Source organism: Bos grunniens, chromosome 11 (genome assembly GCF_055505025.1).
Source record: "Bos grunniens cultivar Pamir isolate PY7600 chromosome 11, Bosgru_T2T1.0, whole genome shotgun sequence".
NCBI classification, from domain to species: Eukaryota; Metazoa; Chordata; class Mammalia; order Artiodactyla; family Bovidae; genus Bos; species Bos grunniens.
The window spans coordinates 69,530,046-69,548,368 of NC_141175.1; the positions used below are offsets into that span (position 1 = coordinate 69,530,046).

General features: G+C 36.4%; 2 protein-coding genes across 7 annotated transcripts in view; one reads left to right on the plus strand and one right to left on the minus strand.

Moving 5' to 3' along the window:
• The window catches only part of PPP4R3B (protein phosphatase 4 regulatory subunit 3B), a 52,950-nt gene extending 44,782 nt beyond the window's left edge, over window positions 1-8,168 (plus strand). For all 4 annotated transcript variants that reach the window (XM_086326790.1, XM_086326791.1, XM_086326792.1 and 1 more), the window contains 2 exons: window positions 7-209; window positions 6,532-8,168. In XM_086326790.1, the coding sequence (XP_086182916.1) occupies window positions 7-209; window positions 6,532-6,627 (299 nt within the window). In that variant the 3' untranslated portion in view covers window positions 6,628-8,168. The remainder of the gene's footprint in view (window positions 1-6; window positions 210-6,531) is intronic.
• Window positions 8,169-10,251: 2,083 nt separating this feature from the next.
• The window catches only part of CFAP36 (cilia and flagella associated protein 36), a 28,601-nt gene continuing 20,529 nt past the window's right edge, over window positions 10,252-18,323 (minus strand). Inside the window, exons 7-10 of one of the 3 annotated variants that reach the window (XM_086326814.1) lie at window positions 14,427-14,529; window positions 11,238-11,287; window positions 10,897-11,046; window positions 10,252-10,420 (exon numbers count right to left, since the gene is read on the minus strand). In XM_086326814.1, coding sequence (XP_086182940.1) covers window positions 10,319-10,420; window positions 10,897-11,046; window positions 11,238-11,287; window positions 14,427-14,529 — 405 coding nt within the window. In that variant the 3' untranslated portion in view covers window positions 10,252-10,318. Of the gene's footprint in view, window positions 10,421-10,896; window positions 11,047-11,237; window positions 11,378-14,426; window positions 14,530-18,323 lie in introns of all 3 variants that reach the window. The other 2 variants (XM_086326813.1, XM_086326812.1) reach the window with 2 other exon arrangements.

Sequence of the window (18,323 nt, forward strand, 5' to 3'; positions counted from 1 at the left end):
CTTTAGCAAAGGAAAGTGAAGATAAGGAAAACCTTCCAAAAAGGACATCTTCTGGTGGCTTCAAATTTACTTTCTCCCACTCCACCAGTGCTGCTAATGGAGCAAACAGTACAAACAGCAAATCTGTAGTGGCTCAGACACCACCAGCAAGTTCTAATGGATCCTCTTCCAAAACTACAAACTTGGCCACATCCGTAACAGCCACCAAGGTATGTGAAACTGCTCTACACACAAACAAACTTTGCTGTTTTCATCTTTAAAATTATTTCATGTTACCTGAAGAAAAATTGGAATAAAAATAATTTCAAAGAAGAAAAAAAGTTGCACACATTGTCATAAGAAAATGACTGTTAACATCTGACTGTTCTTTAGGTGTGTGGGTTTATCTGACACAGTTGTGGTCTTTGTATAAATACGCACAGTTTTGTATCCTGCTTTTATTTGTTATAAAAATTTTTCTATGTTATTAAAACATTGTTGATGACCAGAATTTCATTTTATTTAGCTGTATCATAGTATTTGTAAGCATCCCCTCCCCCCACCAGTACTTGGGAGGACATAAGTTGATTCCGGTATTTCACTGACTACTGCTGCTATTGCATTTTAAATTATTTTCTTGGATAAATGAGTAAAAATGTTTTTGAACATATTGTCAAATTCCTCTCCAGAAAGACTATACCAGTTAGTTACCATAAGCATTGTATGAGTATGCTTGGCTCACTGCCACTTTGGCAGTGTTATTTTAATGATTTTTAATATTTATTATTCAGTAGCAGAAACAGTATTAATATATATATCATTCCCCAGTTGTGTCTTTTGTTACCAGTAAAGTTGAATATTAGCCTTTTTGATTTGCTCTTCTGTTAATTGTCTCTTCATAGTCTTGCCTTTTTTAAATTGGTTTGTTATTTTAGTGAGTGAGTCTTTAAGAATATTATTAATAACCTTTTTGTCATTCACAGAGCAAATGTATTTCCCAATGGTTACCTTTTTTATGTAAAATAGTTTAAATTGTATATAAAATGTTTTTATTTCCTTTATGTTATCATTATATGTAAAAATATACTTTTCCCCAAAAAGGAGTGGCTTAAAAATAAAAAGGCATATAAATATAGGACAACTTTAGTATAAGGGTAGAAGGACAAGAAAAGGCCATAGTCAAAAACCTAACTGAAGTCAAGCTCGTTTTAAACACAAAATACAAGTCTGAGTTTTTTTGTTTTTTTTTTTACAAAAATGTAGAATCTTAAGTATTTGTAGCAAGGTGGGTTCTTGACTAAATGTCACAGAAATCGCATTTTCAATGGGATTCTTCTGTTTTGTAAAACACAGTTTATGTTAGGGAATAAGAACTTTTAAGTTTTCATTTTTTTGATAGGACAATTTAGTGTATTATTGTGACACTATATTAAGAATATTATATTGTTTGGATTCAGATCTTGACTCTGCCTCTTTTTATCTGTTAAATCTCTCCAGGCTTTAGTTTTCTCATTTTAAAGAGGAATAAGTCAGTACCTCCTTTATCAGTTTGTAGTGAAGATTAAATTATTTAATAGATGTAAAGAGCTTAGAACACTATTTGGCACAACTCAATATATACTAGCTTTTTTTCGTTAAGTCAAAGTAATACATGTACTTGCTTTTAAAAGGCAAATAGTATTAAAATTATTGAGGAAAAAACAGTCCTCTTTTCCTCTCCACAGAGAAAGCTTGGATATCTTCTATTAATACCTGTTTCTTTTATTTCTAAACAGTGTGCTAATACTGCCATATTATTTTACCACTCCTTACCACATCCTCACCCTTATTATTCTCTGTATCACAATTTTTGGTTAAAACAATATTTGATAATCTTATAGCTATAACAATGTAAATATTTTTATTAAATTTTTTCCTGCTCTTTTCTATAGTGTATTTTGCTTTGTAACTTTTTTAAATAATTGCCACCATTTTTTCATTCGTTGCAACAGTTATGTGCCTCTTACTCATTCTTTCAGTACCTCTCAAGTTAGTTTCCACATAGTCTCTTCCTTGGAGATGTCTCTCTTGAAGACTCCCATCTTGTCCCAGCCTGAATTGGTTGCTATCTAGACTTGCTGCACAGCTGTTGTCTTAAGGCTGCCTCTGCCATCACCCTAATACTTAACTTTGCCTTTCTTTTTTTCTTACATTGACTGTTTCCTGGATCTCAAGTCTCTGTTCTCTTTCTTGATTTTCCATTTCATTTATTGGAGCGTACCCTCTCTGTTTCCTGAGAAAAGGATTCCATGAGAGATAAAAGTATAAGACCTGGCATGTAGGAAGATGTCATTATTGTATCCCCATACTTGATTGACAGTTTAACTGAATGTAGAAGGAACCAAATTAGAAGTAATTTTCTTCCAAAAATTTGAAGTTATTGCTGCCAAGAAATCCAGAGACATTCTTATTCCTAATTCTTCGTGTGTGAATTTAATTTGTCTTTCTTGGAAGCATTTGGGGTTTTATCCCTGTATTCTGAAACTTAAAAATGAAATACTTTGGGCTTTCTCAGTTAAAAGTCATGACCTTTAGTTTTGGGACACTTTATATTCTTTCACTATAGCTTTTTGTTTGGATATTGTGCCTTGTTAATTTATCTTATAATTTTTCTCTCCATTTACTCATTTTTTTAATGGTTCTATTCTTTGGGTTGTCTCCCTGAGTTTTCAGTTTATTATCCTTCCAGATAATTTTTTATTTATGAACAAGCAAAATCAAGTGCAAGCACAAATGCTTATTTTAGCCTTATGACACTAATAGCAGATTGCCAAATACATTTGATCTACATTTTTAGGGGGAACAGGTAGAAAAATAGTAATTGTTCTTAGAAAACAAACTAATTGTTCAGTCACTCAAGACTATCACAAAAATTTGATATTGAGCAAGATAGGAGCTCACAGAGTAAAGCAGTAGTTATATTGGCTCTCAACCTTTTTTCAATAAACTGACCACATTTCTAAGTGAAGGCAAATTCTTTATCACCAATGGTCCTTTAACCATTTCACCATCATTGTTTTTCAGGTGTCCAGAAAATTGATTCAGAGATAGATAAGTTCTTTTTTAGATTGTTTTCCATTATAAGTTATTACAAGATATTGAATATACTCCCTGTGCTATACAGTAGGTCCTTGTTTGTTATCTGTTTTACATATAGTATTGTGTACATGTTAATCCCAAACTCCTCTAATTTATCCTCTCCCTCCTCCCTTTCCCCTTTGGTGATCATAATTTTCTATGTCTGTGAGTCTGTTTCTGTTTTGTAAACAAGTTCATTTGTATCGTTCTTTCTAGATTCCATGTATAAGCAATACCATGTTTGTTTTTCTGATTTCATTGCATATGATAATCTCTAGGTCTATCCATGTTGCTGCAAATGGCATTATTTCATTCTTTTTTATAGCTGATTAATATACCACTGTGTATGTATACCACATCTTCTTTATCCATTCATCCATTGATGGATACTTAGGTTGCTTCCATGTCTTGCCTATTGTAAATTGTACTGCTCTGAACATTGGGGTGCAGTTTGTCAGAATATATGCCCAGGAGTGAGATTACTGTATCATATGGTAACTCTGGTTTTTTAAGGAACCCCTCCGTACTGTTCTCCATAGTGGCTGCACCAATTTACATTACCACCAATACCGTAAGCGGGTTCCTTTTTCTCCACGCCCTCTCTAGCATTTATTATGTGTAGACGTTTTTTTGATAATGGCCATTCTGACCAGAGGAGGTAATACCTCATTATAGTTTTGATTTGCATTTCTCTAATAATTAACAACATCGAGCATCTTTTCATGTGCCTGTTGGCCATCTGTATGTCTTCTTTGGAGAAGTGTCTATTTAGATCTTCTGCCCAATTTTTAATAGGGTTTTTTTTTTTTTAATGTTGCCTTGAACAGTTTATTAATTTTGGATTTTAACCCCTTACTGGTCGTACATATCATTTACAAATATTTCCTCCCATTCAATAAGTTGTCTTTTCATCTTTGCTTTGCAAAAGCTTTTAAGTTTAATTAGGTCCCATTTGTCTATTTTTGCTTTGTTTTAGGAAACTGATCCAAAAAAATAATGTCATAGAGTATTCTGCCTTTGTTTTTATCTAGAAGTTTATAGTATTTGGCCTTACATTTAGGTCTTTGCTTCCCTGGTGGATCAGAGGTTAAAGCGTCTGCCTGCATTATGGGAGACCTGGGTTCAATCCCTGGGTCAGGAAGATCCCCTGGAGAAGGAAATGGCAACCCGCTCCAGTATTCTTGCCTAGAGGATCCCATGGATGGAGGAGCCTGGTGGGCTATAGTCCATGGGGTCACAAAGAGTCGGACATGACTGAGTGACTTTAGGTCTTTAATCCATTTCGAGTTTATTTTTGTATATGGTATTAGAAAACATTCTGATTTCATTTAAAACATGTATATGTAAAAGAATTTGTCCCTTTTCACCCTGGCACCTTACCCTACCTGCCCTTCACTGTGTCTGAAGTCCTGAAATGCAGAACATTTCTGGCTCCTCTTCCTTATGGTTGTTATTGGTTGGTGAGCTGGAATCTCCTGGTGGGAGATCTCATGGTGGGGGTGGGCATGCAGTAGGGGAATGAATTGTAGAATTGAGGACTCAGTTGTCTGTTTCACTGACTCCACCATTAACTATCTTTATCTTCCCTGATTTCCCTAGTATTTTAGTACTCTTTCTTTCTACTCTTTTCTGGGGTTAAGATGAATCAGTTTGCTTCCTTCTCATTTCTATATTCTCCTGAAATACTTCTTTCTTGACTTTGTTCTCCATTAAAAATGAGTTGTTTTGCCTCTCTGATTTCTTTTTCAAAAATGCCTTGACATCTTTCATCTGCTGTTTTCTCATTTCCTTTTTGGTCTTTGTTGATATATCGTCAGAAATAAAAAATTTTAAAGAGAGTATAATCCCTGGGAAAGCAATCCAACAAGGAATTTAACTTTGGTGACGTATCCGTACCATGGAATACTAGAATTTAAAAGAATGATATAGAACTTTGTGTACTAACATTGAAAGCTGGTATTTATTCAAAAACAACATTTATAGTTGTATATGAAAAGTCTGGAACCTATCAAATTCTTCACAGTATGCATCTGTGGATTTATAGTTCCTTTTACTTCCAATATTTATTTTGTATCTTTATTCTTTATGCTAAACATGATTTTTAAATGTACAATGAGTTTATGGTGTGTATATGTATAGATAATAGAGATAAAATTAAAAAATTGTGTAGCTGAGTGTTTCAGACAAAATATTTATTGATCTTATGCCAAAAATTATTTTTAATTGTTAACCTTTTGGAACTGAAATGTGTGTACCTTGTGATATATAGGATTAAAAGCAGAATTAAAACTTTCCTTTGCTGTCATTCCTGTGACTATCAGACTGGTGCCTTTTGTACTGTAATTATGTCTTCTACCTCTTAACTCCACTCGTCCAACTTATTTAGCTAGAAGCCAAATAACAAATGATTATGGTAATAGTAGCTAATATCAATTAGCAAATAGTAACTACGTACCAAGCACTGTACCAAGGGCTTTATAAGTTAAATTTAGCCATACTGCTTCTTGCTTATCCAAATTAAGATGTGTGTGTTATCAAGCTGAGAAGCAGAAAGATGCTCACTATGTAAGTTTTATCTTGTTCACAGACTTTCTGATAACTGTTTCTAGCTGCTCAGAGCCCTTTGTTGATTAATACTGCAGTGCTTCAGTTATATTCTGGTAAAGTGTTAATGCCAGATGCCTGGATTCTTTAGGTATAAAGCTACTTAGGTTTGAAATACAACTTTATTTCTGTTGTATTTGCTTATCCTATAGAGATCTTAAGGGTTTGAACTAGATGTAGTATATAAATTTCATGGGATTGGCTCGTATTAATGCATACCTGAGGACATATAATTTTCTGGGTAAAGTATCCAGAGCTTTAATAGAATTTTCAAAGGGGTCCATTACTCATGAAGGGTCCAACGCCTAAAATACCACATCCTTTTCTTTTAGTTAGAGAGAGCTAGCCCTCAATTTTTTAGTCATTAGTTTTTAGAAACCATTTCATGTGTTTATTATGTCAGCCATTTTTAAGTATTTTTCAAAAGCAGAACAAAAACAACGATGTGTACTAAGTGATGAAATACATACATGAGGAACAGACTAAAAGGAGACTCCTTGTCACTGGCTGGCTATCCTCTCTAGTTTAAGATTAGAGAAGTGAACTAGTTTACTTCCAAGGTCTTTCCAGCTCCAAATGTCATGATTCTTTGTGAGTCCTGCTATTTGGAGATAAGTTATTTTCCACAGTGAAATTTTGCTGGATTATCCTGAGCCAAGTAAAAAAGTTGAGGGTAATTTAAGAATGCCACCAATTGTGCTTACTAAGTAGTCATAATATCAAGCAGTTCCTTTATCAAACTCAGAAATAATGTTTCAAGTATAATAATGTGATTAGTTTAGAAAAATGATTTTTAGTTACATGTTAAAATTTTTTTTTATTCTTCACTAGGGAAGTTTGGTTGGTTTAGTGGATTATCCAGATGATGAAGAGGAAGAGGAAGAGGAAGAAACATCTCCCAGGAAAAGACCTCGTCTTGGCTCATAAAATATTTACTGGGGCCCCTCAACATGTGGTTGAACAAAAATGCTGCAACTGTTCAATGAGCTGAAAATCTGAATCAGAAAGCTTTCTCACTTGAACTTATAAGTATACAAGGAATAGAAAAAGACACTCAGTATATCAGCTAGGAGAGTTTAGTTCTGTAAAAAAACAAAAACAGGCTTCCCAGGAACTTGATCGCTTGCTAGTAATTAAGAGACTTGCCCTTCAGGATGTCAAAAAAAAAAAAAAAGTTAGTAACCTGGGAGGTAGCTTCTCAGCAAGGAAACTCTCAGGTTTGGGGATGGTTTAGGGAAGGGATAAAGTTGGTAAGGTATCATTAATGCAGGGTTGCTCCATGGGGGTTTCTGATCTAGAAACAATTATAAAACTTCAGTTGCAAACCCAATAACATTACTTGTATAATGGTGCTGGCCATGTTGTTCTTTAATCAGTTGCCTCTGACTTTTATGGAAAACATTCAACTATCATTAAAAAATGAAGTTAAGCTGTTGGGACCATTTCTTTGAAGATCTAACAAATTCAGCCTTATTGGTAGTTGGAGGGAAATACACCCTGTGTTACAGCACATGTTGAGTTTTCTCCATCAGGAAATTTCAGTGTGTATTTTGATGAAAACAAGCTGGATTAAAATGGACAGTTTTGTTACTGTAACTTTAAAATCAGCACTTTTAGAGATAACAGATGCCAAGAATCAGTACAGTAGTATTCCAAAGTGATTTTCTCTAGAAACGGGAGTATATTGAACAGAACGTTTTCAACTGCCTACCAGTACAATCTTGTGGAAGATGCTTTAAAGTCACTTTCTACTTGGTTAGTAAAGGTTTCTCTGAAGAGCTGCAGGCACGTTTTAAGGTGTAATTTATAAAGACTAACATACAAAGAACAGTGCTGAATTAAGTGGCATTTAATATCTATAGGCCATTTTGGTCCAAGAAGTTACTTCAGTGTCAGTTAGTATGCAGCACCTGAAGCTTTTCCATAAACAAGGGTGTAATATGAAAGCTGCTTTTTTTTTTTTTTTTAAGAATAAAAGCACATTCCATGTACGAAAATGAGTTTAAAGTAATAAACTGAGGCAAACAGTTAAGAGGTTTTATTTTTAGAACAGCAAGTTAACTAAATATTTTAATGTTAGTTTGCTCATCTGTGATCTGAGATCATGCTGAAGTGAGAAAAACATCCCCCAAACTATAATACATTGGGGGGGGTGGGGAGACTAAAATTAGTAATTCCAGCTACAGTCTTCAGATCACCTTTGTAATGTGTTATGGGTCCATTTTTCCTGGAATAGCTTAAACTGAAGCAGTTTCCCCTGTTTTGGAGATTTTGTAGTTAATTTTAATTTTGGCTATTGTTTGGAGGATGGGCTGTTGTGTAGATATGAAGTATAGTTTTTCCATAAAACAGATGTTTATTTTGTATTAAAAATACCACTGTACTTGTTTTACACCATTTGTATACATGTGGTGATATTAATGCTGACCTGTAAAATTCAGGAATTAAAATGTGACCCTGTAATTCTATGGTTGCTGCTTTTGTTTGGTTTGTTGTAAGTATAAGTAAACTTCATTTTGAGTTATGTTCATTTTACAGTATTTTTTAAAAGCCAGTATGTTTTCCATAGATACTTATTATAGACCACTGTGTCATAACACCAATCTGAATGAAAGAATTCTAAACAAAGGCCAACCTCACAGTAAATATCGCTGATACTAAGAGAAGGTATGCCTTGGGTCCTAAAGTCCTAGCACCGAAGGATCACAGCATGGGGGCAGTAGCTCCTCTTTCATTAAAGGTGCATATAACGGAAACTCCACCTCGTAACAGTCAAGTGACTCAGGAGAACTTAAACAAATATCAGTAAAGTTACTACAGGAAAACATTTTCTTTCAAGCAAGTTTTATCAAGCTCCTTCCCTCTTCTTAGTTCTTGTTAAATTTCCTCTTAGAATCTAAGAAGCCCAGCCTTAAAACATTTCCCTTTCTACTCTTGATTCTTCCTGGTAAAGTAACTTTGAGTTCCAGTAGGAAGTTTTATCTTTATCTTAGGAAGTTTTTCTTTCTGAAGAACTGCCACAGGTGAAACATGTGATGCATTATTATCATAGGAACCTTTTCTTATAGCATATTGTGAATATTTTCTTGAATTACAGGAAAACACTTTCCATGGTACAGATGCTCAGCCACAGTGAAATGAGAGCAAGACTTAAAAATATCGCTTGAAAGGATAACTTAAGATGGCATGTTAGCTGCTGTCCTAAATGACTACCCTCAGGCAGATCAAGATTTTTTATCTTCACTCAGTGAAGCAAGCCAGAGCCCACATTTGTATGCCTGAGGTTCTCTTAAAATAGTTATCTGTAAACATGTATGCAATATAAAACCTATTTTTAATAAAAAGCTTCATGAAATAAATTTCTGTGTTTCAATCACTAGTTTTCCACTTGTCCATGTAAGCAATGAAAATGTGACATATAAAGTAAGGCTGGGTTCTCTCTGCATGTTGACGGTTGGAACTAAGGTAATTTTGGTATCTCGTTTTGGGTGTTTTTTTGGAGGGGGCCATGCCTTTGGGCGTGTGGGATCTTAGTTCCCTGACTGGGGATGGGACCCACACCCCCTGCATTGGAAGCGTGGAGTCTTTCTAGTGGACCATCAGGGAAGTGTTATAATCCCTTTTTAAAAGCTTATAACTATAGATATAAGGAGATAAAATGGAATTATAAATTAAACCTTGGGAGTGGCCTGTAACCAGAAAAGAAGGTGCTTACAGATGACACAAAACAGTTTCTGAAAGGAAGGTTTCTCCTACTGTTTTGTGTTAGCTTTTAGCAAATCGACTACACACCACCCCAGGATCACTTCAAACACACAAGACTACACCCATGGCAGAATTCCCCCTCAAAGAGGCTCAAGCAATTGTTTCTTTATCTGTTTTAATGTTGCTTTTCTAGAAAGAGTAACTGAATATTTTGAACATCCCCCACATCTATTTTTGAAGTCCTATTTGCTCCTGCCTCAATGTAGGGTGCTAAATTCTGCCACAGAGAACCACTATTGCATTACATTGATTACCCTATACCTGTTCACCCACACCTACTGTTAACTCACCTAATCACCACACTGCAACTACACATCTTTTTAAAATGGACATTTTGATCATGAAACTTACCTGCTTTAAAATTTCTGTGACTTCCCACTACCATTATAAAATCTTTAAAACTCTCACATTCCCTATAGGCCTTGCAAATGAGTACCCCACCTATCTCCAATTCCATATGCTAACCTCTTCTCATTGACTGCAGGATCCTGTTTATAACACTGCACTCTTCCCATCTAACACTGGCCACATGAAAGCAGGGACCCAGTCGATCTACCTGATCACTGTATCCTTAGCATGCAGCACAGTGTTTATTAGCACAAACAAAAATGAATAAATGCACTATCACTTGGCTTTCTATACCTTCTCTCCACAAGAGAATATTATTCAGAAATTTGTATTGAACTGGTCTGCATAAGTAACCCACTGCCCTACACCTGAAGAGTTTAATAAAAGTAATCAGCTTATATTTGCATTTATAAACACAAGTCTCTGAAACTAAACAGGTTCAGTTTAAGGATTAAATAATTTATTTTTAAGAAATTTTGAACTGCTTGCTAAATTGTTCTTAAATTTACTTATTAATAACTTCTTCTTTAAGTTTCTCTGCAAGCAATCTCCTCTTTAGTAATGTTTGCTTCTCCTCTGCTGTCATTTCTGGTTTCTCTGTCATTTCCTTAAAAAAAAAAAAAAAAAAATATTGGCTACAGCAGATGATGGGTTCATTTGTCTAAAATTCCTAGCATACTGCCTTGAACAAATAGTAGAGCATTCACAGTGAACTAAAGAAAAAAAAGCCACACATGGGCTGAGTCCCCTAAATTTCTTCTTTGTAAAAATCTCTTAGGGAAGCCTTTTAGAGGTGGTGGCTTAGGGTACTGATGCTGTTCTATGATAAAGTATTTCAAAAGGCTTCGGTAAAACAGACAGCTGACCCTTCAGTGTTCAAAGCAGGGCAAGTAAATCATAAAATTGCTATCATTTCTACCTCACAAAACCCTATCAACCCTTTCACTGCTGAGAAAAGACTTACTTTTCTCAGTGTAGCAGTGCTACACTGTCAGGGAGACTATTATGAATGTGTCTACAAGAGCACATACTCTGAATCCCACCACAGATGTGCAGATTTTCATATACTAGAGCTGGCCGTACCTCCACCTCCCCAGCAGGTTTTCCTTTCTGCTCCGAAGTTTGATTCTGCTTAATCTTCATGTCCTTCCTCATGGACATCAACTTATCTCTCTTCTGTTTTAGATAGTGTTCCCGCTGGCGGAGCTCTTCTGTTCGAAGTGTTGATAAATTCTGGGTCAAATGAGAGCAGGAACTATTTAAATTCAAGACTGCATAATAAGTGGCACAGACACCCACTGACTGATCAAATTAGAAGCTTGAGTCCAAGACCATTATAAAAGCTGGGTGTCTATGGCCACTTACAGTGTTTCTAGTACTTTGTCATTTGCTCATAGTTCTTAAAAAAGAATGTTTTCACTTACTGCTATTGGTCCCTCCATGCTTGCATGTTCGAAGCCAGGAATCTTCAGGCCTTTTTGTGGGAGAGAGGAAGTTTCAGGCAACATTTCCAGCTTTCTTGTCAAAGGTTGCACTGATTGATTAGCAAAATGCACTTTAACTTCTGGTAGTAATTAGAGAGACCAATTAGAATATATTAAGTTATGCTAGACTTACCAAAATGAGCTAATGTTAATAACACTTGGGTTTTTTCTCTCATTCATTCACAAGCATTGGTTCAGTGCCTCTGTTGTGCTAGGCACTGGGTGAAAACAAATAATCATGGTCTCGGGCCTCAAGGAGCTTTAACTATGGTTTCTTGTTGGCATTTTGACAAATACCAAGCTCCTGCTGTTTGGTACTATAGCTACAAAAAGATATAATTCTTGTCTAAAGATTAGAACTATTGTAATACAAGGTTGCCATATAAGCCAGGTAAAGAATCCACCTGCCAATATAGGAGATGCAGGGTTTGATTCCTGGTTCAGGAAGATCCCCTGGAGAAAGAAATGGCAACCCATTCCAATACTCCTGCCCGGGAAATATCATGAACAGAGGAGCCTGGCCAGCTACAGTCCATGGGATTGCAAAGAGTCAGAAATGACCTGCCGAATAAAGTGCACTAAAATCCCTTACTAACAGTGTAACTGTCCTTCAGACTTTGGCCTGCAGGCAAAAACTGTTAAGTGACCTTGTATTTGCAGAACAATTAATATAAAGCTACAAGTAGTATCAGTAAGGTGTAAGTATATCCTAAAGATAACTATAAACCTACTAACATATTAAGAAAATGTAAAGATTTTAAAGTAAGTAGAATTTGGAAGCAGATGCAACATGAGCACTCAACACCTTCCAATTATCTGGTAACTGTGCCAAGAGACGAGATTAACATGCTAATTGCTTTTCTGAGCCATTTTTTATTATAAGGTGGGGATTTTAAAGACAAACATTTTCACTATAATACATGGACTACGAAAGACAGCAAGTGAGAGCAAAGACTCACATAAAAATGATGCCAAGAACTAAAGGCATGATGGGAGAACATGATATACATGTCTCTAAACAATTAAAAATCTTGCCAGCACAGTAAAACCAGAAATAGAACTTTGCATGAGCAAGAAATTTGCCCAAGGACCACTGTTTAGCACTGGGTGAGCAGACTGACTGTAGGGCCAAGGAGGTTAGAGGAAAAGTTCTTCGGGCTCTTGGACTGAAAGGGAAGTTTCCATGAAAGAGATGAGGCTGCCGTTAACACTCCAACCAACCTATACAGGAAGCTACAGGACTATCTATAAGAGAAACGAAGATGAGCTTCATTCAACAAGTTGGTCAAAATATGCAAAGTTAAAATGCCATTCATATGATAATGACTTTAAGCAGAGATGGACTTGAACCACGAGCTGGGCGCATGGGGTGGGGTGGGGGAGATTCCAGGCACATAAGCATTTCTATTCATGTACTTGTTCTGGACAGTTCCTGCCTTCAGTTTGTTGTCATAAACATCTTTTATATTCTAACTTGAACCTAGAGAAAAAAATGCCTGAGGCCAAAATACGTAGCTTGTCTAATTTCTATGAATAGAGACTCGAAAAGCCAGCTAGCTTAAAGGAAAATCACATGATCACTGGCAACCCCGAATCTACCGAAAAACAGAAGTTACCCATTTCTAGCAGGAACCAAGGAAAGATGTGGGCAATGGGATAAGCAGGAAGCCAAACACCTTTATGATTCCTCCCACGTTAGGCCTTTCTCTTGGGCTCCTATCACTTTGTATGAAGCGATTCCCTGGAATATCAGATATACTCATTTTTTTAAAATAGAACAGTTTTTAAAACTTAAAGTCATTACTTTTAAAATTACCTTCCATTGTTTCTCTGTTAATGTGCATAACTGAGTTACAAATGGTTTGAAATTAAGATTTTTATAGCTTAATAGTCTGATAAGCAAATATATTCAAATTATGTCAGACATGAGATTTGAACAGTACATGTACTTGTGTGTTTTAGTTGCTCAGTCATGTCCGACTCTCTGCGACCCCATGGACTGTAGCTCGCCAGGCTCCTCTGTCTATGGAATTCTCCAGGCAAGAGTACTGCAGTGGGTTGCCATTCCTTTCTCCAAGGGATCTTCCTGACCCAGGCCTCAAACCCAGGTCTCCCACATTGCAGAAGATTCTTTACCATCTGAGCCAAATCTAAATTATTAGATTTGCTAAGAATCAAAAAGCAAGTTAAATTTATAAAACTGCTTCTGTTTCACATGCCCATTATTTTATCAACTAAGAATACAGTTCCTTAAATTAGTTGATAAACATCAAACCTATCTATCTCAATTATAAAACTTCTGCAAAGTGCAGAAAAATACAAGACTTGAAGTCAGAAGACCAAGGGAAGTCACAGTCTCACTATTTAAGAGCTCAGTTACTTTGGACATCACTAAACTTCCTTGAATTTCTAGTTTAAAAAAATAAAAGAAAAGTAAGGATCATAATATCTACCTCATGGAGTTACAGGGTTTTTAAACTGAGAAAAGGACATGTATCTAAAAAATGTAGAAATCCAAAATAAAAATGAGCTACATACATCATCATATTCAAGTTCTGCTTCAGAATTACCTCTCTTATACAACAAATCAGAATACTGAAAATGGTTTCCCACATACTTAACAAGATCATCTACTAACATTTCCCACAAGGAGTCTCCTCAATTTTAGTTTCAATGACAGTTTAAGACTAAATTTCTGAACAAACTGGATACCTTTTAGTTACTGTGTTTTAATTCACTAGGAAAATAAATTAATATTATCTTTCCATGTTCAGCTTCTAACTTCCACACATCATCTGATTGTGATAAAAGAAGAAAGTAGCAAATGTTACATGACCATACCTTGAATGCTGTAGTCATGGCCTACAGGCTGGGGGCTTCCCCAAGGAATTCTGCTCACTGCTCTGGGTTCCAAGCTTCACTTAGAAATTTAGGGGCTACACCCTCTCTGTCAGCTGAATATCTCCTATAGGCAATCTCTTTAGCTAAATTCACAAAGAGCATTAAACACCAATGGCCACTGAACCTCACAGGGTTTTTGAAGCTGAAGCATGTATGAGAAAACAACACACTCTTAACAATGTTTAAGTATTCATATTATTCAGAAATTTGGCTACACGTCAACCTTACCTGACGCTGGGTGTGCAAAATGTTCACCATCCCCTTGGGAATTACTCATTTTTGCCGTTTCATTGGCCTGCATCGGATGCTCTTCTGTTTTGGCCTCTGATAACTTCAGGCATCAAGAACACAATTTAGAAAATATTCTAGATTAATTTTGAATCATTCACTACTTAACAGATTCAAACATATTAGTTTCAAAAATTACTGTCTACTAAAAAGAAGACTGAGCACCACAGAATTGATGCTTTAACTTAAAATAATCTAAAAAATACAATAATAATAATACCAGTACTCTGACATGCCTGAGGCAGCCACAAACTGATTTACAGCACACCTACTTTTATTGCACTTCAACTTACTGTCTTTACTACTGTGTTGTTTTTTTGTTTGTTTTTTCTTTTTTACAAACTGAAGGTTTGTGGCAATTCTGTATCAAGCAAGTCTATAGGCACCATTTTTCCAACAGCATTTGCTCACTATGTCTCTGTGTCACATTTTGGTAATTCTTGCAATATTTTCAACTTTTTCATTATCATATTTATTATCATATCACCAGTGATCAGTGACCTTTGACGTTACTATTGTGCCTGTTTTGGGGCACCACAAATCGCAGCCTTATATATGAGACAGTGAACTTAACAGACGAAAGTTGTGTGTTTTCTGACTGCTCCACTAACCGGTTGTTCCCTTACTTCTCTCCCTCTTCTCAGACCTTCCTATTCCTTGAGACACAAAAATGCTGAAATTAGGCCAATTAATAACCCTACAGCGGCCTCTAAGTGTTCAAGTGAAAGGAAAAGTCACAGGTCTCTCACTTTAAATCAAAAGCTAGAAATGATTACATTTAGTGAGGAGGTGTGTTGAAAGCTAAAACAGATCAAAGGCTACGCCTCTTGCACCAAACAGTTAACCAAGTTGTTAACGCAAAGGGAAAGCTCTTGAGGAAATTAAAACTGCTACTCCAGTGGACACAACTGATATGAAAGTGAAACAGCCTTACTGCTGATATGGAGAAAGTCTTAGTGGTCTGGATAGAAGAACAAGCCAGCCACAACATTCCTTTAAGCCCAAAGCTTAATCCAGAGCAAGGTTCTATAAAGGCTGAGAGGGGTGAGGAAGTTGCAGAAGAAAAGTGTGAAGCTAGCAGAGGGTGGTTCATGAGATTGAAGAAAAGAAGCTGCCTCTGCAACACACAAGCACAGGGTGAGGCAGCAAGTGCTAATGCAGAAGCTGGGACAAGCCATCCAGAAGATCTCACGAACAAAACTAATGAAGGCGGCTCAGTGGTAAAGAATCTGTCGGCCAATGCAAGAGACACAGGTTTAATCCCTGGATCAGGAAGATGCTCTGGAGAAGGAAATGGCAAACCACTCCAGTATTCTTGCCTGGGAAATCCCATGGACAGAGGAAACTGGTGGGCTACAGTCCAAGGGGTTGCAAAAGAGTTGGACACAACTTAGTAATCACAACAACAACACTATCAGCAGATTTTTAATGTAGATGAAACAGCCTACCACTGGAAGAAGATGCTATCTCGGACTTTCATAGGAAGTGAGGATAAGTCAATGCCCAGCTTAAAAGCTTCAAAGGACATACTGTCTTATTAGAGGCTAATGCATAATAAGGCCCTTAAGTTCAGTTCAGTCACTCGGTCATGTCCGACTCTTTGCGACCCCATGGACTGCAGCATGCCAGGCCTCTCTGCCCATCACCAACTCCCAGAGTTTATCCAAACTCATGTCCATTGAGTCGGTGATGCTATCCAACCATCTCATCCTCTGTCATCCCCTTCTCCTCCTGCCTTCAATCTTTGCCAGCATCAAGGTCTTTTGAAATGAGTCAGCTCATCAGACCTGGTGTGCTGCAGTCCATGGGGTCACAAAGAGTCAGATACAACTGAGCAACTGAACAACAACAACACACAGCTCATGGATCAAGGAGCAATTTCAACTTTCAAGCCTTATTCTTTAAGAAATGTATTTCATAAGGCTACAGAGGCCATAGATAGTGATTCCTCTCATGGATCTGAGAAAAGGCAATTGCAAACCTTCTGGAGAGAATTTACCAGTTTAGATGCCATTAACAACCTCTGTGATTCATTGGGAAGAGGTAGAAATAACAACATTAACAGGAGTTTGGAAGAAGTTGATTCTACTCCTCATGGATGACTTAAGAGGGGTTCAAGACTTCAGTGCAGGAAGTAATTACAGATGTGGACGAAACAGCAGGAGAACCAGAATTAGAATTGGAGCCTGAAGGTGTGCCTGAATAGCTATAATTTCATGACAAAATTTTAAAGCGTCAGGGAGTTGCTTCTTATGTATAAGCAAAGAAAATGGTTGCCTGAGGCAATCTGCTCCCAGGGAAGATGCTGTTGAAATGACAACAAAGGATTTAGAACATTACACAAATTAAGTTGATAAAAGTAGCAGCCAGGTTTGAGAAGACCGACTCCAAAACTGAAAGAAGTTCTACTGTGGGTAAAATACAATCAAACAGCACTTCATGCTACAGTGAGATTGTTCATGAAAGGAAGAGTTAAATACTGCAGCGAACTTCACTGTTGTTTTATTTTAAGAAACTGCCACAACCATCCCAACCTTCAGCAGCCACCACCCTGGTCAGTCAGCAGCCATCAGCACAGAAGCAGGACCTTCCACCAGCAAAAAAATTACAACTCGCCAAAGGCTCAGATGATGGTCAGCATTTTTTAGAAATAAAATAATTTTTAATAAAGATATGTACATAATTTTTAGACATAATGCCATTGCACAATTAAAAGCCTACAGTTTAGTGTAAACTAACTTTTATATGTGCTCAGAAACCAAAATACATTTGTGATTTATTGTATTATTATCTTCACTTTATTGCAGTAGTCTAGAACCAAACTCACATCTCTCAGGTATGCCTATATTTCCCCATTTCTAAAATAAGATGCTGCATTTAAACCAAAGAAATCACTTAAATCTTGGAAAGAACTAAGTAAAATAATTCATTTTTCCATAAAAATAGGAAAATCCAATCGCATGTAACTTTTTAGGTAATTCATGGATACCTGCGTCATAAGTTTCTATATATGCTGAGTGATGGAAACACAAGGACTGAAATTATTATCAGCTCTACTTTTGTGTGTTTGAAAATTTCCGTTAAAAAAAGTCTAAAAAAAAAGCATATGACCCTAAAACATATTATTATTCAAGAATCCTGATATAGTTTATTTATAAATCAGAAAGTTAAGACTGTCTTCTTCTTTTTTTTTCTGGCCACATCACGCAGCTTGTAGGATCTTAATTCCCCAACGAGGGATAGAACCTAGGCCCACAGCAGTGAAAGCACTAAGTTCAAATCACTGGGCCACCAGGGAATTCCCAATACTACTGTCTACTGATAACAGTTCTGAATAGTTTCTGTTCTATATTCTTATATTAAAAAATAGTATTATCTATGAATTTCACCTCCACTTACTGAAAGGATAGTTAGTCAAAAAGAAATAAATCCCCAGTAAATCCTAAAAATCTCTCTTCTGCTCTTCATTGGGTACCTTGGAGTAAAATAGGTTTTTTCAAAGACAGTAAACGATACAAGCATGAATCACGGTGATTGAGGAAAAAAAAGGAAAATGACTATCAAGTGACTGAGAATTAGTTTATATTAGTTTTCCCTCTCCGGGGAGATTCGGGAAAATGTGGAAAGAGAGGCAGCTAGAAAAGGGGAGAGGAAAAATTAAATGTTAGTTTCCTTCACCTCAACCAGATACATGTTTAATTTTTCCTTAGGAAAAATTAGGCACTTTAGGGAAACCGTTTTTAATGAAAGAACAGTACACCAGGAAATGTGAAACTGAGTCATTCTGCTTCAAGCTGGCAGCGTTAAAGTCTACAGGGGACCCTCAATAGTAACTGC